General features: G+C 50.4%; 2 protein-coding genes across 4 annotated transcripts; one reads left to right on the top strand and one right to left on the bottom strand.

Annotated features, from left to right (window-relative positions):
- Positions 1–854: 854 nt before the first annotated feature.
- Positions 855–15410, top strand: RPS6KL1 (ribosomal protein S6 kinase like 1). 2 transcript variants are annotated; one of them, XM_059849993.1, is made up of 10 exons: positions 855–1107; positions 1403–1527; positions 2361–2453; positions 3253–3300; positions 4042–4174; positions 5541–6437; positions 7268–7357; positions 7511–7593; positions 7878–7973; positions 15022–15410. In XM_059849993.1, exons 1-10 carry the CDS (start codon positions 870–872, stop codon positions 15106–15108), a joined length of 1890 nt encoding a protein of 629 aa, XP_059705976.1. In that variant the 5' UTR covers positions 855–869; the 3' UTR covers positions 15109–15410. The 2 variants fall into 2 exon arrangements, with proteins under 2 accessions (XP_059705976.1, XP_059705975.1); XM_059849992.1 differs by lacking the exon at positions 15022–15410 and adding an exon at positions 8100–8788.
- Positions 10891–27154, bottom strand: DLST (dihydrolipoamide S-succinyltransferase). 2 transcript variants are annotated; one of them, XM_059849994.1, is made up of 15 exons: positions 27029–27154; positions 22610–22643; positions 21368–21416; positions 20262–20317; positions 19831–19905; positions 19400–19455; positions 18620–18731; positions 17937–18092; positions 17571–17656; positions 16812–16909; positions 14822–14952; positions 14183–14256; positions 13250–13333; positions 12557–12724; positions 10891–12091 (listed from the first exon to the last, which is right to left on the bottom strand). In XM_059849994.1, exons 1-15 carry the CDS (start codon positions 27095–27097, stop codon positions 11957–11959), a joined length of 1383 nt encoding a protein of 460 aa, XP_059705977.1. In that variant the 5' UTR covers positions 27098–27154; the 3' UTR covers positions 10891–11956. The 2 variants fall into 2 exon arrangements, with proteins under 2 accessions (XP_059705977.1, XP_059705978.1); XM_059849995.1 differs by lacking the exon at positions 27029–27154 and adding an exon at positions 22744–22850.

Below are 27154 nucleotides of genomic sequence, written 5' to 3'. Positions count from 1 at the left end.
TTCACATGCAAAGCATTTGTTAACCACCGGCTGGGATCTCGGTTACGCTGTCACTTTGCTGCACCTTAATGCACTTGTGCTGATGTTCCCTGTGCTGAACATTTGGAATAAGTTGGTAAAACCCAAAGAGTCTGCAAGAGCTGGTAGAAGGGCTGGCTGAGAGCTCAGTGTCAGGGCCAACGGCACCCACTTGAAAGAGGAAATCAGAAAGAACCTGGGGTACCCCGGGCTGGCCGTGATGAAGTGGCAAAACGCCCACCATCATAACTGTGGCAGTGGGGAGCTGCTGGGATGGCTGCACCTGTTAGGTGGACGGCAACAACAAAGGCTAATTAAAACACAGCTAATTACGCGTTATGGGAGGAAGGAAACACGGCTGCAAAGGCACAATTTAATGAACGGGAGCTTGGTTAATTAAGGTTAATTAATGGTGAATAAGGATGATAATAAAGCAAGTGGAGCAGCGGCGCTCACCACGTTAACGGGGATGTGGAGCGCCTGCCTCGAGCAGGGGCGGGACCCCGGCGAGGGGACCCGGGCATGGATCCCTCGGGGGGCGATGATGATGATGATGATGATGATGATGATGATGATGATGATGATGATGATGATGATGATGATCTCATCCGCGGCCAATCAGCATCGCCCGCCCCTGCCGCGCCCCTGCCGCTCCGCCCGGCCGCGCCGGGGGATGCTGGCGGCGGCGCTGCCCGGGCGCGGCACCGCGGGGGCGGCGGGGGCGCGGGGCCGGGGGCCGTGCCGACGGGGCCGTGCGGGTAAGCGAAGGGGCCGGGCCGTGCGTCGCTCCCCGGCGGACCGCGCAGCCCCGCTCCCGGTGTACCGGCGGCGCGGGGCGGCGGCGCGGGGCCATGAGCCGGGCGGAGGCCGAGCCCTGCTCCCGGGCGCTGGCGCAGGCCCGCGTCTACCTGGGGCAGCTGCGGGGCCGCGTCGTGCCCGCGGGGCCTGAGGGCGGCGGGCGCCGGGACTACCTGGTGGAGGCGGCGCGGCAGCTGCGGCTGGCGCTGGAGCGGGACGTCAGCGAGGACTACGAGGAGGCCTTCAACCACTACCAGAACGGCGTGGACGTGCTGCTCCGCGGCGTGCAGGGTGTGTGCGGCCTCCCGGGGGCAGCGGACCGGGGCGTCCCTCCGGGGACACCAGCCGGGGGACCGCGGCGTTCATATCGGGAGTCCCGTGAGGGGCCAAGTTATCCTTGCAGGGAGAATGACAAGGGGACGAGAAAATCCCGCTAGGGAGTGTGCTGAGGGCACCGGGGCATCTGTCCAGGGAGTGCATCCCTACCGGGAGAAGGGCGACAGAGCTGGGGCATCCCCTGAGGGCTGTGGCCAGTCCTTCGGGCCCGAGCCAGGCCTCTCACACGCACCCTTTGCACCCACCGCAGTTGACCCCAACAAGGAGCGTCGGGAGGCCGTGAAGCGGAAAATCACCCAGTACCTGCGGCGCGCCGAGGAAATCTTCAATTGCCACCTGCAGCGGCCGGCGGGGGGTGGCAACACCGCTGCCACGGTAAGGGGCTGGCGTGGGTGGCATGGCAGCGATTCTGTGACACTGGGAAACGCGCGTGGGGGTGTGGACACGCAGCTAAAGCAGCCCCAGTGGTCCTCCATGTCTGCCTCTGCCAGATGCCACGCTAAGATGGTGTGGGGAAAACGGCAGGCACTTCGAGCTGCCGAGTGTCCTGGCCTGCCAGTAGCTGCAAGGGAGCTGGCAGCTCTTCGCCCTGCCTGGATCAAGGAGCCGAGGTGGGCCCAGGCTGCCCAGGGTGCTTCCAGGACCCCACCCTCCAAAGTGTGTATGCTTAGCTTGCTGCTGCCATAGTGGGTATGGACATTTTTATGGAGACTGAAGCCTGCAGGGAACCACCCTGTCAAATGTTAGAAATGCCATCTTCCCATCTGCCATCGTTTCCATCTGTATGGAAACCAAAGACAGCGGCTGCTTTCTGCATTGTGGGAAGGAAGTGGTTAAAGAAGGGAGAGGGGAGTGAGGCAGGGCAAGGTCAGAGCCTAGTGGGAAGAGTGTGGGGACAAAGAAAACTACCTTCCACACAGATCCCCCTAATGCTGAAACAGTCCAGGTCTAGCTTCAAATTTTGGTGTGATTTTTACCTCTGCTCCAAGTGCAAGCTTTCCCTAGATAATATAGAAATCCAGGGGTTGGCCAAGAAAATGGTCCAGCTGATGTTAGAAATGAATGAATCATGGCCACTGGAGTGTTTGCATGTTGACCAGCTGGGCAGTATTGCTGCCTGCTCTGGAAAATGCAGGGGCTTTTTTCACCCACTGTAATGAGCAACAGCATTTCTCGATCCTACATCCTCTTCTCTTACCACCTTGCAGGGCTACAGCAGCCTGCGCTTCCGGCCCATCAGGACACTGAGCTCAGCAGTGGAGAACCTGAGACGGTGCAAGGTTGTGGGAGTGATTGATAAGGTAATGACTTGGCCTGGAGATGGGGGGGTGAGGCTGGGGCTGGACCAAAGGGAGCATAAGATGGAGGGTCCTAGCAGCTGGAATGGGGATGCCAGCCCTCAGGACATCCATCAAGTGATGTTGGGGTATCCATCCACACCATTCCCACCTAGAAAAATTCATAGGAGAGGACTCAAGACTCCTTAAGGAGTTAATTGGGAAATCTGTTAATGTTCCCATTACTTTTGCTTACCAGACTTCCCAAGATATTGACAGGGAGGTTTATGCACCTCGCTCTTTCCCACATATGGAATTGTGTTTGATGCCCAGGTGCCACAATGGTGGACTTCTGTGGATAATCTAGACTTCAGCAAAAGCTGAACTGTCTGGATCAAAACTAGTTGGAAGTTCAATATCTTGGAGTGAAGATGCCAGGCTTACTGTATCCACACACACACGGCACATTGCTCTCCAGTGCTGTTCACACATCTCAGTTTGTCAGGACTGATGTGATCCTCCTGTCCTGCTGAGGCCCAATTTGAGCCCAAAAAGAGCACTGTGAAACCCTTCAGTGTGAAGGAAGTAAAACTGGCATGGGAGCCACCTCTTGATTTAATTCATTTCCTGCTTCTTGGCTGCATGGCTATCTCCTTGCCAATAACCTGTGTTTTATCTTTCAAAAATAGGGGTCTAAGCCTCACAAAACTCTTCCAGTTGGGTGGGAGTTTGTTACAGTTCCAGAGTTGAGACCCTTGGGTCATTCCTGCAGGCTGTGTGTTGGGGTCACCACTTCTGACCAGTTCTGTGTATACTGTCCCAGGTGCAGATTGTCCAGGATCCAGCCACTGGTGAGACCTTTATACTCAAGGTGGGTGTTCAGTTTCATCTGCCTGCTTCTCCCTCTCAGGCTGGGGCCACCTTGTCCAAGCTGATGGCTGGGGCAGGTGAGAGGATAACAAAATAGCAGCTCTCAGAGGCTGGACAAAGTTCATGGTTCAAAAATCTTCTTTTGGCTGCCTCAGTCATCCTCTGTGATCAGAAGGGAAGTGGTTCTCCTTGGTCATCTGTGTCTTTGACTTCTAACACTTCAAGCCTGTGTCAAACTGAGTCAACCCCTGAAACAGGTTGTGAGGGGTGCTCAGTACAAGTCCTAGAGTATTTTTCAGTGTCCTTGGAACTAACAATGAAGTACTTCATTAACTGGACAAAGAGGATCTGGCATGAGAGGGAGAAGCATCATTTCCAGGGGAGGAGGATAAAGGGTTGGGATGGCAGGTTCTTCCATGAAGGGAGCAAGGTGGTTGCAGAGGAGTCAGTGCTCTGAAGCAGCTGTGCCCTCTGGGTCTCACAGTGCTGATGGGGAGTGCCCTACCTTGGCAGAGCTTTGCAGAGTGCTGCCTTATCACAGCTGCATGCTGGGGACTGACAGAGCCGTATGAGCCACAAGTTTGTGCAGATGGGGGAGCTCCATCATGGGTGAGCTGGGAGCAGCCATGGGGCTTGGCAGAAGGCACACTCCCTTCTGCCTGGCCTCCAGCCCTGCCAGGTGCTAGGTTGCACAGAGTCCAAGTCCCTGCCGTGCTGTACCCATCAACCTGTCCTTCCTCAGAGCCTCCCCAAATCCCATGTTGAGACCCGTGAGCGACAGACCATCATCCCTCATGGGGTCCCCTTCATGGTCAAGTTGTTGTGCTACTATGTGAGTGAGGACTCCATCTTCCTCCATCTGGAGCACGTGCAGGGTGAGTGAGGACAGCCTTGCCTTCCATCTGTGAAGCATCCTGGTTTATCCCAAACTGTCCTTTCTTTAAAGCCCAAAGTATGTTTCTCCTCCTGTTTTGGGACTGTTTTTTATAGTGATAATGTAAGCTGTCTTCTTCATAGAAGGGCAGTGGGTACCAGGGCTTGGAGACTTAGTGAACAGAGGAGTTCAGCTGTGAATTGCAGAGGTTTGGTAAGAACTGGCTAGGGATGTGACCTAGAAATGGGCCTATGGAGACCTACAAGGAGAAAGAAGTTCTGTGTGTGTGGGTGTGTTATACAAAAACCAGCCTCAGTCTTTAGAGAGGTGACACACTGTGCCTCATGGGAGGGAGCGGTCATGCCTTCGGGTAATGAAGTTGATGTGATTCAGCATCTTGGAAAGAAAAATCTCTTCATTTTACTGGCATTGTCTGACCATAACAGGAAGGTGATAGAAAAAGAAAACAAAGTGAGGTGGTAGTTCACCTGAATGTTGTAGAACAAAACCATCTTTTGACAAGACCTTTATAAAACTCTTTTTTTTTTTTTTTTTTTTGGTTACAAAAGGTCACACTGGATTTTGAGATCATACCAAAGAGAGGAAATGGAAAATTAGGGCATAAGGGGCAGTGAGCATACTGGGGTTTAGGTACATCAAGGAGGCATACTTGAGGTTGTCCCAGATCCTGGTGAAGTATGACAAGGTGGAAGCTTGTCCATGGAGCTTATTTACTCTGCTGGTTGAACGGATGTGTAGGGAGCAGCAGCTGGAGTCCAGTATGACAAATGGAGGCTGATGTGGAGAACAGGCTCAACTCCTTGTGCATTGCTATAGGATGAGTTTACAGAAAGAAGCCAGCACTGAATGTAGTGAGGCTGGAAAGCCCTGGCAACATGCTGAGGGCTCCAGGGTTTGCTGCTGTGGCTCCTTGCTGACCCATGGCCTCATGCCATGCTGTGGGAGCTCTCTGGCATTTCTGTCACACAGGAGGGAAAGGTTTTCAGGGGGAAGTAGGGATGGTAGTGGGATCAGGAGCATTTGTGAATATGTGGCTTGTCTGTGACGTGGAAGTGGCAGAGGTGGCATCAAAGAGACTGTCTAGAATGGGGAGAGGGCTGCTAAAGGAGGAGGGAATGGGACTTAGGTGTGCCAGGTCCTAGGGAAGCTGTGGCATTTGGCATGGTGCGCTTGTAGGGCGGGGGTGCATTCTGCATGGACTTGAGCTTTGCTGCTGGGGAGATTAATGATGCTCCATCAGGACCCCACTATGTGGGCCTTGGCCTGGGCCTGAATGGGCTGTGTCAACAGTGGGGGAACCAGGGACAATTTCTGCCTCATCACTTGTTCTCCTTTCTGCTTTCCAGGGGGGACACTGTGGTCTCACCTCCGCTCCAAGTACTGTGTCCAGCAGGACTGTGCCGATTCAAACACCATTCAAGCCCTCCAGCACCATGGCACAGAGGATGGTGTGGGAAACTCCCAGGGTGGCAGCCAAGTATCCATCCTCCCTGACTGGACAGGCAGTGGCCTCCCAGGCTCTGTGAATTACCAAGTATTGGGAAACACTGATGCCTCACTCCCTCGGGAGCAGTCCCCTGGCCCCACAGACTCTGACTCAGGGAACCACTGCCAGCTTCTCCTGGCTCCTGCTGGTGGCAGTGGGGCTGCACCTGGAGGACAGGATCTGGGTGTGACACAGACTGTGTCTGGTGTTGTGGACCATTTTCCAGCATCGTTGGCCAAATGCCCTGGCCAGGGCCTGGTTGTCTACCCATGGAATGATCTAACCAGTGGCACAAGCTGCATATCTGAGAGAACAGCCTCCCAACGAGGCCCCAGGCTTCCCCAGGGGCTTGTCCCTGTACTAAAGACTGTGAGAGGGGGCCAGCCAGGGGCAGGGCAACTGCCAACTCAGAAAGTGTCTGAGGCCTCCCAGGCTCAGCCCCTCCTGACCCTGGGTGAGAGACAGCTTCCTGCAGGAGTTGCCGTGTCCAGCTCTGGCAAACCCAGTGTGCCTGACCCAGCTGTGTGGGAGCCCTCTTGGGGGGCAAGCCTGACCTGTGGCTGGCTCGGCAAACAGCCACCATCAGGACAGTGCAGGGCTTTGGCTTCCCATGGGCACAGCCGGAGAGCGTGGGCTGTGAAGGAAGAGCAGGTGCAGCTGTGGGCAGCAGAAATCCTCTTGGCCTTAGAGGGACTTCACCAACAGGGTATATTGTGCCGGGACCTCAACCCCAGGAACCTTCTGCTTGATACAGCTGGTAGGTAATGCCCCATGCTGCTGCCCCAAGGAGGAGGAAATTGGTCTCCCAGCTGGGAGACTGCTGCTTGCCCCCTTTCCAGATGTGGATTTTCTTGTGTTTGCTTTGGAGGAGGGTGGGAGTCTGGGAAGGTTTGGTATTTCTGAAATTGGAAGTGGGATCTCACTTAGGTTTTCCAAGTAATTATTACAAGAGATGGCTCTGCAGCAGGAGAGTCAAGGGCCATAGCCACAGAAATGCATTGCCCCTGCTCCCACAGGGGGGTTGGCTGCCTGGGAAATCCCAGCCTGGGGAAGCTGAGACCAGCTGAACTGTGTCTGAGGTTAGTGGGACTAGTGGGTCAGTTTTCCCCTGCTTATAGTAACTGCCTGCTCGGGATGTTCTGGAGCTGTCCCATCCCTCTAAGCCATGGGTCTTGCTGTTAGTGCAAGTCCCTGCTCAGCTGGCAACATCTGGGACAAATTGGAAAGCTACAAATTGCTTAAGAAAATAAAAATGCAGAGAGTTTTGCAAGGATAAAGCTAACCTTCTCCCCCCGCCCCTTCCCCTTTAAAACCTACTTCTTTCCTCACCAGAGCCTGTACTGAGATCTGTGAGCTTGGAGCCTGCCTAAGCAGTCTCACCTGTTGGGCACCTCAGGCAAGCACTGGGAGGCCAGCAAAGGGGTGTGTGGTGCCAGGCGATGCTCAGTTCCTCTGTGCTTAGGGCATGACAGGGCCCCAGTGCCCTGGCTGCTCCCAGTGGCAGGAATATGGCTTGGCTTCATGCTATGACCAGAGTCCCCAGTCTTTTCTAACCTTCCTGCTTTTGACTCTGGTGCTTCTCTGCAGGTCATGTCCGGCTCACCTTCTTTGGCCAGTGGACAGAGGTGGAGCCCCAGTACGGCAGCCAGGCACGGGAAGAGCTGTACAGTGCTCCAGGTAAGGGATGTGTCCCCTGGCTTCTCCGGCTCGCTGCACAGTGGCTCCAATTAGACAGAGGGAGCTGCAGCAGGCAGTGAGATGTGCCCAGCACAGTGTGGTCACTGGTGCTCCCTGCCTCCAGCTCTAACTCTTCTGTGTTTCTTTCTGCAGAAGTGGGGGGGATCATGGAGCCCACTGAAGCAGCTGACTGCTGGAGCTTTGGCTCTCTCTTGTATGAGTTGCTGACAGGAGTGGTAAGAGGCTAAGGAGCTGTGCAAGGAGGACAGGGAAGGAGGAGGCTTAAGGGCTGCCTGCTGTGTAGGGCTGGGAGGGTGCCTTGCCCTGCTGGCACCTCAGTTATTGGCCAGGTTCCTTTGGACATGTGATTCCCAGTGCCTGTGCATGGTCTCTGGGTGTTATGGGCCCTGGCTTTTAAATGCTGCTGTGTAGGGCTGGGGTTATGTGGCAGTGAAGATTCAACAGGGTGCTCCAACCCTCCTTGGTGCCTCTACTTACCATCACCCTCTGCCTCCTGCAGCCACTCTCCCAAAACCATCCATCAGGGATTCAGCCTCACACCCAGCTGCATCTGCCAGAGGGCCTCAGCCTGGCTGCTACATCGCTGCTCACTGAGGTGAGGGGCTCGGGTGGATGGGAGGGAGAATGGCACAAGAGGTTGGGGAAAGGCAGGGTCCAGCCTGGGTACCATCTCCAGTGTCCCCATCTCCCCATCCTCCTGTCCCGTTGCTTTTCTCTGCAGCTCCTGCAGTACAATCCCAAACAACGCTTGGGCTCTGGAGGAGGTGGCATAACAAAGCTGAAGTCTCACTCCTTCTTCAGCACAGTCCCATGGAACAAGCTGGTGGGCTAGGCAGGCTGTCCTTCCCCCAGGGAGCAGGGCCCTGGGCTGCTTCCCTGGCACTTGTGACCACAGGTGGCACTGGCAGCACTGCCTGCTGGGGAAGGCTTGCCTCAAGGGCTGCCCTGAGCTGGGGCACACATGAGGTTCTGCAGGCTTACATGTCCTTCCATCTCTGCCTCTGTTGGTTGCCATCTCCAAAGAGGAGGCGTCAGGCTGAGCCTGTCTTCTCCAGGTCCTCCCTGGGGGGAAAAGGAACCTGGGTGCACACCTCCAGGAAGTGGTGGTGTTCCCCTTCTTGGGGCATCTCTTCCTCAGCTCAGCACCCTGCCCTTGAACTCCCCCCCTGTGTTTTTTATCTCTGCTGCTACCACAGTGACCCCCCCCACCCCGCTCTGTTACTTTTTGTGGCTTTCAAATGCAGCCCCTCTGGGCCCTGCTGGCTGGAGCCCAAGCCTGCGGTCTCTGCCCCTCCCTGACTGCATGTGTATGTGTGTGTCATCCCTGCTGTAGGGGTGACACAAGGAGCCCTCTGCTCTTCTCCCACTGGCCCTCTGAAAAAAATAAACTACTCACTATCACTTAGAGAATTGTCCTTTTGTTTCTGAGCTGCATCAGCCAGGTATAGGCCAAGCCTGCTGAGTGACAGAGAGCCCCAGATCTGTTTCTGAAACCTGCCTAGGAGCCCTGGGTTTGTGTCACCCCCAGCCATCAGCACCCTGCAGCCAAACCCCAGAAGGTGGCAGTGAGTGCCTGGCCTTCTGTCCTCGTGCTGCTGCCTGCCTCACAGCTCTGCACAGCTGTATGGCTGCAGCTCAGACATGGGAGAAATGCCTGGGTTCTCTTCCAGCCCTTTGTCATTGTTAGGTGTTGAGGCTCCAGCCTGCCACGCTGGGTGCTCCTTTCAGCTGGCAGGAAAGGAGCTCTGCCAACCGTTCTTTGAGCACCCTCATCCCTGGCGGACCACACAGGGAGGGTTTAAAGGGGGGAACTATGAGAGCCAGCACAGAGGGAAGGAGGCCAAGTGTGCATAGATTCTGGATTAAAGAAAAAGCACAAGCACGTGTCTGCTGACAGCCCAAAGTGGAGGCTGCTGTGCTCGGTGGTGCAAGTAAATGCCACAGGCTGAAGGAGGAGCTGGCAATGGCAGCGGTGCAGTTCTGGCCCTCCTCTCCCAGCACCCCTCACACTGCTCACTTATCTCCCAGTGAGGAATGACTGGTACCAGCGACAGATCTCTGTGGCTAGCTGGTTCCAGTTCCTGCTTGCCTGCAGCAGCAGACACCCTCCCAGGCAGCAGCAGGAGTGCTCGTCCACCAGAGGGAAGCAGAGCTCTGGAGAAACTCATCTACACTAGCAAACGTACGGACACCTCAATTGCTGTGCAGAAACTGGAGGACTGAGCAGGGAGCTGACCGCTAATGCCACAGAAGACCAGGGAGCAGGAGCAGCTGAGCCTGGGGCTTTTTCTCTCCATGGCAGCCCACAATGGCTGAACCCTCCGGCTGCAGCCTTGCACCTCTGTCCACCAGCCTCCTAGTCCTGTGATTCAGGGGAGGTTCAGGAGTAAGGACCCTGTGTCCAAAGCCACAGCATGGCATCTTGCAACTCAGTGCCATGGGTGTCACCCAAAGAGTCCAAAGGAAGTTTCAAGCACTACTCTCTTACAGCAAGCCTTGACAGGGCAGAGTAAATTAAGCAGTTTGCATAATTTTAAGATTTTGACTGTATATTCCCTTCCTGATTGGTTCAAAAGCCTCATTTATTGCAGCTCCAGACAGAATAAAGGCTTCCCCAGGCTGATGTACAAAGTCTGTATCATGTACAAGTCTATATCCTAAACCAGCACAGAGGCTGAGTGCAAGCAGCATTTTTTAATCAAAACCTTCTCTTTCACCTTCCTCACTCATTTGTGCAAGAATTAGACTTTCTACCCTTCACAGAACAAGGGTTTTTCCCTCTTCCCCTAGCCAGGGACAGGCAAAAAAGCTGACTCTGCACTCTGTTTTTGTCCCTAGCTGCCAGGAAAATGAAGCCTCTAGTATCAGGAACTGCCCTCCCTTTCATCCGCTTGGCAGCTGTGAGTGCAATAATTTTCTGTTAGAAGGGGCTGCCTTCTTCAGCTGTATCTGGGAAGAGTAAACCATCTCTGAAGTTGATGTCAGAGCTGGGAAAACCCTGCCATGATCCAGAAATTATTTTGTGTTGTCCCAGTGAGAACAGCTTGTTAGGGAAACACCCAGCACCACAGATTCCACTGTTCCTTGTTCTTGCTTCCTTTCTCCCTCTGCAACAGCCCTTCCACACTTGAATGAATTACAACTCTCCCATTGCAGCAGTAAAAATTCAACTTCTGAAAAACTTTATGAGCCTGTCCCAGGTCTTCCTCTTGGCCATCATGCCCTTTAGCTAACAATGGGAATTCTTCACCATCTGTAACAGTTCTGTTGCTAAAAAAGGATGATTTCCAGCCCTAAAAACCTCCTCTTTGCTGGGAAGAACCCAGCAACCAATTCTTTGGCAGAGAGTTTGAGGCCAGCAGTGTTCACAGGCAGAGAAGACTCAATTTAGTACCACCAGCAAAGGGCTCAGCTCCCATTGCCTCTTTTCTCTCACCACCAAGTAACAGGACTCCTGCACTACACTCAGGATGCTGCCGATGACAGAGTCCTCGCCCAGTCAAACACACCCATTGCAGTCGTTGCACAGTTTTATTTCATTTAAAATCCGCTGTGTTAAATATTTTTGTTACAAGTTCTGTGTAGGGGGTAAGAGTAATAGACTCTGCAGGCACTAGCAACCCCCTCACCCCTCAATTCATGTGTGCGCTATCAGATTCAGAACTGCCCCCCTCCCCCCAAGACCAGCACCCGTGGGCTGGGATGTACATTACAGTGAAAGGCTGGCCCCCCAGCTGTGTGTTGGCTGGGAGCAGGCCAAGCCCCTGCACGCAGGAAGCCAGCAGTCACACCCACCGTCAGTGAGCTGTGTGCCAAGGAGAGCTGCTGGGGGCTGGTTCTCACCCCCACGTCGGGCATGTAATGGTGAAAGGGCTGTCCCCAGGAACTGTGCTACCTCCACAGAGGTCACGGGCTCTGCCCACCCCAACAAGAACATTCATGCCACAGTGAAAGACAATCGCCAAGGGAAAGTAGGGGAGCTGCCACCCCGTGTTACTGTCTGTGGAGGGAGTGTAACTGGGCACTGCCAGAAGCATGACACCTACCTCAAGCCCTGCTCTGACCAAAACTTTTCCTGCAAGTGGCCTCGGGGTCAGACCACCCTTGCAAGGCAGATGAGTGTGAAATATTTTCAAGCAAAACATAGACAGGACAGTAGCCTTTCCTCTCCTCTCCCTCCCAGGAACCGCAGTGCTAGGCAGTAAAGCTGAACCTGCCATGGAGGGGCAGGGAAGGGTACCCTAGCACAGCAGCAGCAAGCAGTTTCCAGTGGTATAGGACAAGCTAGAGGTGAGAGTTTGGTGCTGTGAGGGAGAGGATGCCACACAGATGGCTCTGAAAAGGCAGTGCCATTCAGAGGTTGGCCCACTGCACGGCAAGTTCTCGTGAGATACTAAACCTTCATTAAACAAAATAGGAAAGGAGGTAGGAGCTCTCCCCGTAATTCCTCTGGGACAGCTCCAATCACAGCGGAGGGAGAAAGACTGGAATGACCCCTGCCAGTTCCTGAATGCCCTGCATCGTCCCTGCTGGTGCTGCGGCCCTGTCCCGGGTGGGTTGTGTGGGGGTGTGGCTGCCCTACAGGTCGAGCAGCAGCACGCGGGGATCCTCCACCGCTGCCTTGATCTTGCGCAGGAAGGTGACGGCCTCTCTGCCGTCGATGAGCCGGTGATCGTAGGTCAGTGCCACGAACATCATAGGCCGCACCTCGATCTGAGCAGGGACAGGGGTTAGTGAGCTCAGCGCTCCTGCCTGCATGGTCCCCTCCCGTGAATTCAGGGAAGACCTGGCTTTTTCCCACCCCGAATCCTGCGTTCAAAATGCCCTCCTGCATTTGTCCTGCCTGGCAAAATTATCTACCCACCCACCCAGGCTGGGTCCATGCCACATACAAGATAAGGGCCCTTCCTGGAACCATTCCCTATCACAAAGGCTACAAACTCCTCCTTCCCACACCTAAGCAGATTATAACCAGTTTGCCCACTCACAGATAGGACAAAGTCCCCTGCACAGCTAAGGCAAGTACCAGGGCCAGCAAAGGTGCCCTATACCCATTAGTCTCTGCTCCTTCTTCATGCTGAAGTGTTTCAGAAGTGACACCAACCCCTTAGAAAAAGGTCCTCAGTCTGCTCAGCCCTGTCCTTTGTTCCATAAAATCCCCTGTGCAGGTCCACCTACCTTGCCTCCCACAGCCACAGGCCTGTCAAAGATGGCATGCATGCCTAAGATGGCAGACTGGGGTGGGTTAATGATAGGTGTTCCAAAGAGTGACCCAAAAACCCCACCATTGCTGATTGTGAAAGTGCCACCATCCATGTCTTCAATGGCCAGTTCATTCTTCCGTGCCTAGAAGCAATAAAAAGGTCTTAGAAAGCCACACAGATCACAGAGAGCAAAGAACGAGGGTTTGGACATCCACTCTCCCCAGGAATAAATACTGATTGCAAGAGCTTTGCTTATTGATTTGTTCAGCTGAAAACCAACACAAATTGCTCGAAAATGCATCCTGTCTTTAGAGTGAATGTCTAGTGGCTTTGGGAAGGATTCTCTCGCCTTTGGTTCCAACTCCTGCTTATGCAGGAGACAGACACAGGGATTTCTACCCCAGGACACTTCAGCCTTGGCCTCTAAAGACAAAGGTGAAGATACACCATGTCACTAATGCAGATTGCAGTCTTCTGGACAGGAAACAAGTAGAGCTGTCCTAGAAGGCAAAGGCACAGCCGGACATGTAACTGGATCACTCCCCACAGCACAACTCAGTGTGTTAGAGGTCAGAGATGACGACACAGAGACCAAATCAATACATGCCGACCCAGCATTTCCAATTCTTTCCATTCCTCCCAACCCTCTTCAGAAAACCTTCCTTACCTTCTCCCCCAACTCGTAGATAGCACGCTCTATGTCAGCAAAGTTCATGTTTTCTACATTCCTAACCACAGGGACCACCAGACCCTGGGGAGAAGCAAAGTCCATGAATAGCAAATTCAGTGCAGCAACACACAGATAGCTGTCATGCAGCAGGAATCTGGACACAGCCCCAGAGAGCTCCTGCCTCCCCCTCAGCCCACAGCAGCTGGTTGGCAGAGCTGCCTCACACCCTGGTAGCCTGACAGGAAACCTGGCATGATACACATCAAAGGCTGACACCTTAAACTAAGCCATCATCTTTACCTTTGCTAGCCTATCTCATAAAATCAACCAGGTCTGTCTGGAGCCAGCTCCACATTGATAAATTCCCAGGTAAGGCACTGGGAGATTTCAGCTGGCACCTCTTTCCTCTCACCTCTTTTTGCTGGGCCTCCCTTAGACTTCGGGAGAAGACAGTAAGAGAACTTCAGTCCTTGTCAAACCTCTGCTTCATAGCAGAACCTTCTAATCAAGAAGGTAATGCACTAATTCAACATCTGTAACTCCATCCCATACTCTCCCTGGACAGAAACATCTCTGTGGAACAGCACAGCAAAGTTAGCCAGAGGACAGGACGTTCAAAGCTTTTACTGCCTATGTCATGGATTCATGACAAGAAATCCCTGGCCCTACTAATTAACAACTGAGATCTATATTGACCCTGTTACCAGATCTCTTATTAAGATGAATATAGTGGTAGAATATTCTTGGTCCTCCACCTTCTCTCAAAACCCATCTCAGCAGTACATGATGCAGCAGGTGTCTCATTTATAGAATCAGTCTTATCAGGTAATTGCTGCTGCAGCAGAGCACAAAGCTGTGCTGGCTCAAAGTATATGATCATCCCATATGAAAGGCTGCAGGAAGCATGGACAAAGCATCCAAGGTACCTACCCGGGGAGTTGCTACAGCAACACTGATGTCCACATAGTCCCTGTACACAATCTCTTTGGTCGTGTCATCAATCACTAAAAAGAGAAAAATTTGTGTTACATATGCAGAACCTAAGATCAAAGGTTTGACTGGCTAAAAAATCATAGCAACTTGCTCATGTCTAGCTTAAACATAACTCCAGAGAAGAATGATTCCTTGCTGTACCTGTGGGAGAGGCACCAGGATAGATGGAAAGAAAACAGTCCACACTGCTCAGATCTCCTCAGTTATTCTCCCCTTGGTTATTCTGTTCTGCGTTTCAGCAAGCACCTCTGACACGCCCAGGAACTGCACTGTGCCTACAGCATCACCTGAACACCAACCAGCAGGCTTTGCCCTCTGTAGGCTGCATATGCACGGCCCCAGCCCCACTCCTGGTCACCCCTTCCTAACCGAGTCCCTCTTGGTAAGCTGTCCGCTATCTGTGTAAGTGGCTTTAGCAAAATCAGCAGCAGCATGCAGGACTGCCCCCATGCTTTCTGTGCATTTGACTTGCTTCTCCAAGCTACTACTCCTGCCACAGACTTGGCCATTGGCTTTCCCCCGTTCTGCCATGTTCCCCAGATATGCAAGTCACCAGCAGCAAGGGTCACCACTCACCTGCATTCACAACAGGCTGGTCCTGCAGAGCAAAGGCTGCAGCTTTCACAAAAGCTGACATGAAACCTAGTTTCAGGTTGTGCTTCTTCAGAAAGGTATCCTTGTGTACAGCTCTCATCTCCCGGATGTTGCTGCAAAACACATGATAACACTGGTAAACCGTGAGTCCAAGAAAACACCATTCCCTCTCTCTGTTACAGATTTCAGTGCCAGCCCCAAGGATGCAAATCTGCACCACCAAATGGGAAACCTCCAGTCTGCTGCAAAAGCCTTCACAGGTGATATAAACATGGCTCTAAGGTCCCTGCCAAAGGATCATACAGAAACTGGCCCTGGACCACGAGCTCCACAGCCAGGGTAAACCTGCAAGGCCCACACTGCCAAGAACAGAAGCAAGATGGGGCGTAGTATATTTCCTGCTTAGGCCTGATGTTGCCACCTATTCTCTGGAGACAAGAGTGCTCATAGAAGTGTGGCACCACAGACAGCAAATGCAGGTGTGGCTGGACTGACACAGAAGGGTGAAAAACCAGGATGTGGCAAAAGCAGTAAACATGCAGGAAATAAAATCAAAGTGGTCAAAGGAAAAGACCTCAACCACTCTGCAAATTCAGCACCAGATAGCACAACACCACTTTTGTACCCAACTCTCTGGCTTTGGGAGTTGAGTGAATATGAAAAGAATTTTCCCAGGAGCTATGGTACTGGGTGCCAGTCCACCCATAGCTCTTGACCAGACAAATCAGTTTTCCCACTTTTTCTATTAATCAAAATTGAGGCCATTTACAAAACATCAACCAAGCTTTGGCTACAAGCTCTTCCTGTTCTAGCCTAACATAAGATGCTGTGGAATTGCATGGTTCATCCCTTCCCCCTTCAGAAACCCTCAGTCTTTGAAGAGATAGTTTCACCAAGGAGCAGGATTTTCTGCCGTTTAGTGTTTGTTTTCCTGTGTCTAACCTTGTTTAGAGTTAGGATTACCACCCAAAGACATTAGTGCCTCCCAAGACACAAGGGCTGCAGCAATGAGGATACAGTTTGCTATGGAACTGCCTCATTAAGGCCTCCTCCTTTCAGACACTGACCCCCGTGGGAAGCAAGAGGCCCCAGCACAGGTCTTCACAAATCAACTTCACAGTAATCAATCCAAACCACATTACCAGATGCAATGAGAGCCCCAGGCTGGCGTAAAGCGACACCTCAATGAGCCTCTGAGAGGAGATAAAGCTGCAGCACTTCCCTCCAATCAAGACTATTTTGCCAGCCTTATTGTTCTGAGACCCAAATATTTACATGTTTTGTCTTAAGGAGTAGCATAGGATTTCACAAGGCAATTTGATTTGGGCACAATTTCCCCTTAATGCACTGTAACATAAGCTGCCCACCCTCCAAAGACATTAGTGTGCTCAGTCCATGCGAGCACTTGAGTCAGGAGCCCCCCACCTGCTTGAGAGGATGGGGAAAGGTGCTGGTCTGTCTCTAGAAAGCTGTACCATCTGACAGCAAAGGCCTTAGGCCAAAGCAATGCTCACCTGAAAGGCTGATGAGCCCTGGAGAACCAACTCAGTGGAAGTTAAACAACTCTAAAAGCAGTAACCCGGTGGAGTGGCAGAAAGCAGATGCTACATCTTGCTGTCTTCTAACAGCCACTATATGCAAGTGATACTAGCCCCTTCTGGTCTTCTGCTCAACATTTACCAGTCTTCCACCAAAAAGCCCAAGGAAGAGAATCAGAGACTACCCCTATTACAAGTAGCAGGTGACTCCCAAGGAATGACAGGCCATTAGGAAGCTCTGTACCCCCTCATACCATAACACCAATGTGGTCCTGAAGAAGCTGCACAGACTGTGGTACATACCTAAGAAAGAGGGCCCAAAAGACATGCTGCCAGTCTCTCCAAAGAAAACCTGCAAGGTTTTGACTGCTATTTAAAGATTACTGCCTTAATCTGTTTCTACTCATAAAGGGAAAAAGAGGTTTACTCCTCACCTCATATCAATCTCATTGAAAGTGGTCAGCATGGCACAAGTATTCTGAGCCTCTTTCAGCCGCTGAGCAATACGCTGACGCATCCTATTCATTTTCACCTGCAAATTAAAAAGGTATAAGCAGAAGCTGCCTAAAGCTTATCCAAGGGCAAAATGCACAAGAAACCAAAAAGGCTCTCCTCTTGCCATCTGAGTGACTAGATGCCTAGGGCCAAGGTTTTCACTCTAGGTCAGGAGCACAACGGGCGAAGGAGTTTATTTCACTGCTCAGCTCAATCCACAGTTCACTTGAAAAGCAGTGCTGAAATGCATCACAGCATAGCTACTTCTGACCTCTGCATTCCTCAAGACCTCCAAGCATGCATAGCTTTCCAAGTGGCTAACGCGAGAAGAGCAAGACTGCTAAGAAAGCAGGTTGCTCAACTATGCTCTCTTAAGAATACACAAGGCAGTTTCAGCAGCCTCAACCCTTTGCTGAGGGCTTGTGAACAAACCAAACAGATCACACTGAGTCCTTCTGTCCTGAGCCAGCAGAGCTCAAGACAAGACTTTTGCCTAGAAAAGACCCATGCCACATTGGTCCAGGCTCTTCCTCACCACCTGTAAGTGGTTCCTGCATGCAGAGAATTTTCCCACCTGTCACAGCCCTACTGAGCTGGGTGTGTACAGATGGATATGGACACATCCGGCAAGCTCAAGCCAGAACAGATTATCACCTAGCAACAGAAGTGCTGACAAGGTCCCTGCTCCCACAGCTTACCCTATGCTCTGATCTGGCACCTTTGGTGGGCACTGCCTCCCCAGGAGGGGCTGCCGCTGGGGCTGCAGCCGGCTTCACAGCAGACACTGAGGGTAAAAAACACATCAGTCAAAAACAGAAGCCAGGTAGAAAAAGCCCTGAGGCAACAAGCACATTTGAGCTCCTTGCTTAAGTGACACAGTATGGAAGCAGCTTAAATTAGGCTGGGAAGGTTCCAGGCATAGCTGAGCAATCCAGTCTGGAGCAAGCAGGGCAATACTGTGGGAGGCCTTGACCAGAAATGCCTCTGTTTAATGTCTTTAACCTTATACGCTCTGCCCCAAAGCAGAGAGACTCGAGAACAGGAACAAATGCCTGTTGGCTCACCTGGTTTGCTGTCAATGGGCTGAGTTGACACAGGCGGCACTGGTGGCATTGTAGTGGGAATTGGTGCTGCAGCAGGGGGAGGAGCAGGCGCAGCTACAGGTTCAGGGGCTGCAGGAGGAGGAGGGGCTGCTGCTGGTTTAGCCTTGGCAGGAGCAGCTGAAAGACAAGCAAGAACCACGGTAAGGGCACCAGCTTCCACTGGCAGAGATCTGTGAGTCCAACCAACCTAACAAAAGTAAACCCTCAGGCAGAGTGCTTTTATGTTCTCAACACTATTGAGCTGACACAAGTCACCACAAGAGAAAGCCATTGTGAAAGTGTTTTACTCATCAACACCCTTGAGCGCCTTACTGGAGGAGGCTGGATGCTACAGAGAAGAGGGCACAAGAGGGAGTTAGGTGAATTCTCAAATTGTTATAGCAAAGAGCTCAGTCTCCTCCAGAGGGAACAAAAGAGAAAATTGCCCTCAGAAGGACTAAAATTTTGCTTTTCTAATGGACAAAATAATAGGAGTATTTTCTTCCAGTTACAGAGGTAGATGAGGGAATTACTTAACCTCTCTCAGGATCCCTCTAAATGCTTTGCTAAATGCTAAAAACCATTTTATTCTAAATGCTTAAATCTTCAGAAAAAAGCCTGGTGGAAACACAAATGCCTATGCAAGTTATACATGCCTGACTAACCTCCAGTTTTCCTGAGTTTGAATAGAGGTGTCCCCCCTTCCACTTTGCCACCATCGGGTACCAGAAGGGCTTCAATCACACCAGCTGCTGGGGCTGGAACTTGCACTGATGTCTGAAAAAAAAGAAAGTCAGTGAAATTCTCCCAAACATCAGTTGGAGACCAAGTGCCCAAGAGAAGATGCCAATATGTGCAGACACACATTATAATTTGGCACAGACAGCAGCTGTGTCTCACACTATTTCCACCAGTTTTCACACCCTCCACCAGGATTTTGTGCCAATAGTTAGAAGCTTTAGGAGATGCTGGCAGGGTACAGTCAAGAACTGACCCACTGCCAGCATCTTCCTAACAGCAAAGCTGAAAACTAAACTCAGCAGAGAATTCAGCAAGAACTTCAAGGCTTAACAGTCCTTCCAGGGGTGGATACATATAAAGCCTAAATTCTAAATAATCTGAAGACAACCTATGGCTTGCAGATTTCTCCTTTGTTTAAGCACAAACAGGTTTCAAAACTCAATCACTCAAATCGGAAGGAGGAGTAAAATTACAGCTCAAATAAACAACACCAGTGATGATTAATCAAATGGATGAGTAAGGGTTATCAACAATTCTCACTTAAGGCACAGCAAACTTTATACTAGATGAGAAAAGCTTTTCTCCATGAAGAGAGCAGGAGACACAGTCAGGGCCCTGCAGGCTCTAGGAGCTCTTAGCAGGAGAGAAGCCATACAGGGTACCTGCTACAGAACTAGAAAAAATTTTGGTCCAGAAACTCCTACCTTGTCTGTTTCAATCTCACACACCACTTCATCTTCCGCCACTGTGTCTCCAACAGCTGAATGACAGATATGAAGACCACTGTGAGCAGGGAGGTGTGTTCTGGCCTCCCCTCTTTACCCACAGCAGTTTCCCACACTAACCCATAACTTCTACATCCCACTTCTCCACAACTTCTAAAGAAAAGACTAGCTCAAACAATCTACTGCACAGTTAAGAGTCTGATTCCAGCTTAGACATCTCCCTGACAGAGAAGTGATGAGGCAGTAACTGCAGTTCTTAACCCCTTAGGAGAGCTGCAATCACATGCCTCATTTGTCACAAACTGAAAGGCACAAAGCAAGATGTCAGCCAGTGAACTGTAATGCATCCCCAAGGTGTCCAACACAGCAGTAACAGCAATGAGAATTTCAGGGAAGAGGCAATTGCTTACCTTTCTCCCACCTGACATCTCCTTCTGTGACTGACTCTGCAAAGGCTGGTGTGTTCACTGTAACCACGTCATCCCCTGTGAGAGAGACAAACAGACTTGACTGCTTTTAGAGCTAAAAATTTATGGTATTGCTTCATTCTTGTCATCACAACTCTGCTAAAGAGGGTAGGCCATCAGACATCAATTGCTGTCCATGTCTTTGCTTTAACACTGATCAACACTTAAACACCAGAGAAATTCACATTTGACTGAAAGTCACATTGTGACAGGAATGCCAGACAAAATCTTTAGGGCCCTGGGGATATAAACCCTGAGTCATCCATGCAGGCAGAACAGCAGTGAGCCTTGACCAAGGATGGTAGGTAGCTGTTGGTAGGACAGCAAGAGGTAGCAAAAGAAGCATCATGCTGATTCCTGCCTTTTGTACTTACTATGTACCGCAGTGGTTCTGAAGTAGCGAACAGTGAAGACACTGGAGCTATTTACTCTGCAGAAAGAGAGAAGAGTGTGAACACAGAAGAACATTCCTCTGCAGGCTGCCAGCACCAAGCTCAAGTACAGAATTTACACTTGCTTAACTGATGTGAAAGGCTGCTCAGCTGTTCTGATGTATTTGTTGCAAAGAACTCCTATTTACTGTTCAAGCTGCAACAATCCAGTCAGAAAGGAAGCATTACATCCTACCATCATTAGTGCTCTCAGAAACTCAGTGAGAACTGATACGTATGGAATTCCATTTAGACAGACAACCCAACAGAACCCTCATAGTTTAAATACTGATTAAAGGGTGACCTGGCCAGCCTACACAATGCCCAAGACTAGCACAGCAACTACTTTTTTACCTCCAGATTAGGACTGTCATCTCTACAGCAGTTGTCAGATTGCTCCAAAGAAAAGAAAAGCCTCATAAATTGCCTATGGTAGTGCATCCAAAAAACAGCTATTTCCCTCCACCATGTTTCTTCACAGGGAGCTGGCAATCCCAAGTATTCCAAAGGATGATTTTAATATCTGCTGACATCACATTCGGAAAACTGAAACGAACGTGCTTTAGCATTTCCTCTAGCACAGACTACTTGTAGAAACAAAGGATTTCAAAGTATTTCAGGCTTTTGTGCATGTACTCTTATGGTTATTTCCCCAAATGCATTTTTATAAGACTATGTCATTAGTGCAAACCCTGACATATGAACAAAAGCACTGTGAATTACCCCACTTCTCCCGACAGAAAAATCTACCAGGAGACCATCATAGAGCAAACAACACCTATAGTCAGATAATCAAAGAGTAGAAATCCATTTATCACTGGTTTCCTCACTCCTGTCCCTTCCCTGTCCCACCATCTGATTGCAGACAAAGCCTGTTTTCAATTCCCAACCTACAATACCTAGATTTTGTTAGGGCTAGCTCCATACACCTACGATGTGCACAAGGATTTCATGACAGCCAACCATATTCTGTTCCTCAGACCTCAAATCATATCATGGCTAGAACAGCCCCAGTCTCCCCATGTGACAGTTTTCCTGTGGATACTTACACAAGCTTCCTGCTGTTTGTGTAAGCCAGTCCTTGGCTCCCAGACGCACCTGTGAATGAGAAAGGAGTTCTATTATCCAGCTGTCCAGCCCTCAAGAACCGTCGTCAGATAAAAGAACGCAGAGGACACCACTACCCGCCCTGAAAGAAGTTTGGGACCAAATGGGGAATATATCCATGCAGAGACACCTCTGTGCCATCAAACCTGGCCAGAGCTTGCCAAGAACAGTGGTTTTGTCTGCATCTAGATTTATAGGGATGGGGAAAACAGTTACAGCTTGACAACAAAGCTAACAAGGATAACTTTGAAAAGGGCAAACAAAGCAGCAGCTACCCCGTTCAGAGCAAAACCAGGAAAGACCTATGAGGTACCACCTCCAGAACTGCTGAGTTATCCACACCCATACGAAGTATGGAGCAAGGTATCAGCCCTGTAAGAGGCACACCAGAAAGCCTCACAGACACAGAGACAGCTAAGGAGGGAAAAAAAGACTGAAAAGAGGGTGTAGGGCAGAGTAATGAGCCACCATTATCCCTCTTCTCTGCCCACTCCCTGTCCAAAGAAAATTATTTTCCAAAATCACAACAGGGAAATACTTGCACAGCTTCCCAGTTTCACATACCCCACTGTCCCCTTCCCACACTGCTCATATGCCCTGACACTGCATTTTTTATTATGAACTGGACTCCTGTCCTTTGTCACTTACAGGGCACTGGGCAGTTTTCCAGACTGATCTTAAAGAGAGAGTCAGCATAGTAACTGGAGAACATAATTATCTCAATTACACAATGCCAGAGGGAAGAACCATTTCCCCACTTGATTTTTTAAAAAAGCAGCACAATTTCTACAGTACAGCTAGAAAAAACAGAGCTCTAAGGAAAAACAGTTTAAGCATTGAAATGGAGTTCACAGGCACACTAGATCTGACATGTCACTTAATATTCATCCATCATTTTCAAAGGAGTTTATTAGAGAGCTAGGGCTCTGCAATAGCATGTGCTTCGAGCAGTGCAATGCCTGAAATACACTGTGCTGCTGCTGTGAATTCTTCACCAGAGCCAAATGGATCAGGCAGCATGTACATCAGGCAAGGGAGGCACTCCCATGGAAACTTAGCTCATTTCACTGCTTCTTCACTACATGACTGACAGAAACAAACCCCAATCAGACCTATTACCAACCTCCATCATCAGCTCTGTTCTTTCTAGGTAGCCTGAAATGAAACAGAAGTGTAAGACTCACCAGACAGAGGGCATCTTGCCAGAGTACAGTTCCCCTGTCAGAGAGAAGAGGATGTATCAGTATTGCAAGAAGACAAACCCATCCTAGAAGGACTTTAGTTTTCCCCTGAAATCTGAATCAGACACAGGACCCACCATTCCCATGCTCCAGTCTGCAGGCATGCCACTTTCCCACAGTGTGCTAGAGCAGGAGAACATCTATGCCCTTCTTTATCCTTTGTCTCCTCCCGGGATGCTTTATGATGCAGTGATGTTAAATTTGGTGCTCGCATTTTCCAGTTCTGGATCCAGAAGTTTTGACCTTCTCATGCACACCTTCCTCTTTAAGATGGAACAGATTTCCAATAGAATTTGCTACGAATGAGAAGGTAAAGGGTGGCTACTGGATATGATGATAAAACATCCCATGATGTTTACTCCTACAGTCATGAATGCAGCATCTAGGGGTTTTAAAATTTTTTTCTAAAGCTATGGAGCCTTTGAACTCCAGAAGACCAGAATTCCTCTCAGTGGCAAAATTTCTACTGCTGTTAGTCAGGAATTCCACATTCTTTGATGTTTCACTTCATACCTGTGTAATCATTGACTGCACTCCTAGCTCACCATAACAGTGCTCAAAAGTAGAACACATTTCAAAATATTCCAATTACTTCCCCTTACTGTTATTACATATTTCTCTCACATCAAACCTGCAGGATTGGAGAAGATAAGAACTCTTTAAAAGCAATTGGAAAATAGCATTGTAGCCATGATGGAAATGCACTTGACTGGCTTAGAATGACAGCAACTCAAGAGCTCAAAGCACCCTTATCCAGCAGCTAAGGTAAAAGTTAGATTTCCTTCACACCTTCAGCATCTGAAGTTTGTATACAAGCCCTGATTTCAGCTTCAGCAAAACGAGAAGGAGGGGATATAAGTGACCTTAAATATCAAAATAATTTGAGGAGCTGTGTGGCAAGACAACAGAGACCAAGGACCAACAATATACTTAAGCTTGGCACACTATCTAAAGGACTGAGTGCTGCAGCATACAAAAACAGATTTAATGAACACTTTATATCAAAACTACCAACAGGCCTGGAATCAAGCCCTTGGCAGTTGAATTATCCAAGCTTATAAATGGATTTGACTTGTTGGATACTAACACAGAGACAACTCAATAATCAATGGGCAATTCAACAGGGTTATGATTAGCTGTGCCAAGGATGCAGGCAGCCAGTCTGACTTACTGCTAAGCTCCAGCACAACACCATGCAGCCACCCTGCTTGCCACTCCACCGCAGGGATCAATGATCCTGTACCAACAGTCCTGCAAAACCAGCTTGTGGCAGGGCCTGCTGGATCCCCTGCCCCAAGTCAGGCTGGGTAAGGGAAAGCAGGAAGCACTGTGCAGACTTTGCAGAGTCATCTTGAATGCTACAAATGCCTAATCTTGGTGCAGCACTGGTCCTGCTAATTCAGATCTGGTTTGTGTAGAGTCAGCTCTAAGCCAGGATCAGTAAGACAAACTCCAACTTAACTCCAGTGGGTCAGCTCTCTAGAGCACCACAATCCTCAGCACTCTGTATAGATCATATTTTTCCCACTTTCTGTAGTGTCCCAGATAGCAAGGAGTCAATCACAAATTGAGTATCAAGCGACCTGAGTTTCCCTCTATCCATTGTTTCCCTGGGTGCTTTATTAAAAAAAGTGGTTAAAGGCATTCCTGTCATGCCAGACAATAAATTGTTAAGAAAGGAACAGCCTCAGACTGATGCAAAACCAGACAATTTTATTTGCTCAGGACCAGTTTACTGTGGAGTTAAAACAAAAAGGAAAGTTTAGAAGGTCTGTCCTAAAACAAATCACTGTAAGAAAACATCTACAGCTGTCTTCCATCAGTGGTGTCAAGTCTGTGTTCTACAACTGCAGCAAAATTAAGGAAAAAACTGCTATCACTCTACCCTTTGCCTTTAAGATTAAGAAATTAGGGGAAGAGCTTAATGTGAGGAGGAAGCCACTAATAAAATATACTGTGATTTCCCTGGCTTACATTCTGCAGAACTGCTGCGTGTCTCTTAACCACAGTACCACAGATGAACATGCAGCTTCAGGAGACACTGGACAGGGCTGCTTCCTGTTCCCTTTTTTCCCTGAAGGAATCAGTCTGATTCCACCTCTTCCTGGATCACTTGGCTAAATTTGCCCTCTGCCTTCTACTGGAGCTTTTTCAGTGAGAATGGAAACATTTCAGTTTTGCCACGTGGCATTAGCACTCTGGGTCAGTTTAAAAAGACAGCCACCACTTGGGGAAAGACGTCTTGGTCTAATTAGCTAGTGACTCATGTACCAAGTGATTAATATTTCCCTCTCGTTTCACATGACTTCTCAGAATTGTTTTTATAACCATTATTACGTCAAAGTGACTCTGGCATGCACCGTCCCAGGCCACACCTTTCAAGGAGCCATCACCTTCCAGCAGGTCACTACACACTGAAATAAAGGATGGAATACATCAGCTAAAGCAACAGCCTGTATACCAACAGTGAGGGACCAGTTCAGGCAAGGAATCTGATGAACTTGACAGTGCAGCTCATTTCAACAGAGGCAAACCAGAAGGCCGGTGCTGTGCAGCTCCAACAAGAGGCAGAGCAGCAACTGGTTCTCCAGCCATGGCTTGTTGAGAGCAAAGCAGCTGCTGCTTCAACAAGGATGAGCACAAACTGCTACACGTGAAAACCCCACTGCATGGCTTTCATGGGTATCAAAACAATTATATACAGCACGGGAGGGCAGATGCCGAGATGGGACGGAGATAGCAATGCTGAGTGGTGGATACTGTTACTAAGACAACAGGCTCAGAACTCCTCCAGCATGAGGGGAAGATCAAACAGGGAAGAAAGAGCTCTTTACGAACTCCTGCCCAGAGAAACAGAAGGATTTGATTCTCAAAGCATTTACACAGCTCCTGATCAAACCTGTCTTTTCCAGACTAGCTCTTCTCTGGAGGTTTTCACCCAGCCTTCAAGGTCTGCCTGCCCCTGCCCTGACTCCTATGTGCTACAGGCTATTGGTGCACATTCATGATTTCTACTTGATATGAATTCAGGACCTCTTCTCCTTTTACAGACAATCAAAACCCAGTCAACCTTTCCTCGCCCTCACTGACTCCACTCCCCCCATTCAATCCTCCACTTCTGAATTTTGTACATGTATACTGTTCTCATCTCTGCCATCAGAGGTTTGCCAAGTTTTGGAATTTCTTTCTATCTCTCCAAACAGCCTGTATTACATCATAATCAAAATTTACTTCCCATATTGCTGTTCAAATGGAAATCAAACTACTGCTATAACTCTTCCAAGGTTAAAAAGCATTCAGCCTAAAACCTCCTGATTTTCAGACTAGTTTTGTAAAAGGTTTGAATACTCCATCTGACTTCTTCCTGTTCTTTATAATTACACAGCACCACTGAGAGCTGACAAGGTTAAATACTGCTAAAATGCCACTTTAATAAGCTTGTTTAAACTGCATTATAATAAATTTGTCTCTACATTTCAAACTGTAACTGTACAGTTACTAGTAAGTGGTTCATAACGCAGTTTTACATGTATACACATGCATTTATAACACAAACGTGTCATTACATTACAATCGGTTGTCACCACTTGCTCGCCTACATTTGCAGGATGTCTAAAACCAAGTCTCATGCTCGAAGGCTCCAGCTGGTCACTGGAAGAGAAGCGATCTTTCCCATGCCGTAGGGATGCACATATTTGTGTGTCCACATGAAGCTGTGCATGTTTGCTGTTTAAACGGGACATGTGAGCAGCAGGACACAGGACCCAGCTGGCCAAGGGCAGCCCCAGGGTTAAGTAGCTGCTGGGCTCTGTCAGCCCACGCTGCAGCCAGCAGAGGTTACCACCCTTTGCAGCGGTTCAATGACTGCCCTGAAAACCGAGCACACAATTTACACAACAAACCGCATACCGGTTTGTTGCCGATCCTGCACGGGGCGCACCCCGGCCCGGGAGGGTCTCCGCCAGCGCAGGCCGGTGGCTGCCAACAGCGAGGGCCCCGAATGCTACAGCCACTGACAGGCGGGGACGGCGGAGCCCGAGAGCGGCGGCGTTCGGAAACCCTTCCCGCCAGTCAGCTCTGCCCGGTGCCTTGCGCCGCCGCCCTTCCCGCGGGGCCGGGCCTGGCAGAGGGACAGCGGCACCCGCGGGGAAGGGGCAGCGCCGCGTTCACCGCGGCCCCTGCTGGGGGACAGCCTCGCCGCCCCTTCCTGTGCCCGGCCGCGCCGTGTCCCCGGGGCGGCGGTGCCCAGCGCCAGGCAGCAGGGGACGCGTCCCGGTGCCCTTGGCGCCGCCGACCTCGCCCGCCCAGCCGCCGCCCTCCCGCGCTGCCCCGCTCCCCGCGGCCGGTGCCCGCGGGCCGTACCTGTCGGAGGGCGCGCAGCGAGCGGCCCAGCGCGCGGCCGAGGCAGCGGGACCGCCACAGCGGCACCATCGCGGCGGCGGCGGCGGCGGCGGCGGGAGGGGCCGCAGGGCGGACACCGGAACCAGG

This window comes from Haemorhous mexicanus, chromosome 6 (genome assembly GCF_027477595.1).
Source record: "Haemorhous mexicanus isolate bHaeMex1 chromosome 6, bHaeMex1.pri, whole genome shotgun sequence".
Lineage (NCBI taxonomy): Eukaryota > Metazoa > Chordata > Aves > Passeriformes > Fringillidae > Haemorhous > Haemorhous mexicanus.
This window is presented reverse-complemented; position numbering and strand designations above follow the sequence as displayed.

Excerpts from the sequence above, each read along its gene's own strand:
- RPS6KL1 (XM_059849992.1), top strand. The coding sequence starts at position 870 with ATGAGCCGGGCGGAGGCCGAGCCCTGCTCCCGGGCGCTGGCGCAGGCC. Across the intron at positions 1,108-1,402 it reads GCTGCTCCGCGGCGTGCAGG|TTGACCCCAACAAGGAGCGT; the intron begins GTGTGTGCGGCC and ends CACCCACCGCAG. Across the intron at positions 2,454-3,252 it reads TTGTGGGAGTGATTGATAAG|GTGCAGATTGTCCAGGATCC; the intron begins GTAATGACTTGG and ends ATACTGTCCCAG.
- DLST (XM_059849994.1), bottom strand. The coding sequence starts at position 27,097 with ATGGTGCCGCTGTGGCGGTCCCGCTGCCTCGGCCGCGCGCTGGGCCGC. Across the intron at positions 19,456-19,830 it reads AGATGTCAGGTGGGAGAAAG|CTGTTGGAGACACAGTGGCG; the intron begins GTAAGCAATTGC and ends TCTGTCATTCAG. Across the intron at positions 18,093-18,619 it reads CAAACTCAGGAAAACTGGAG|CTGCTCCTGCCAAGGCTAAA; the intron begins GTTAGTCAGGCA and ends CTTGTCTTTCAG.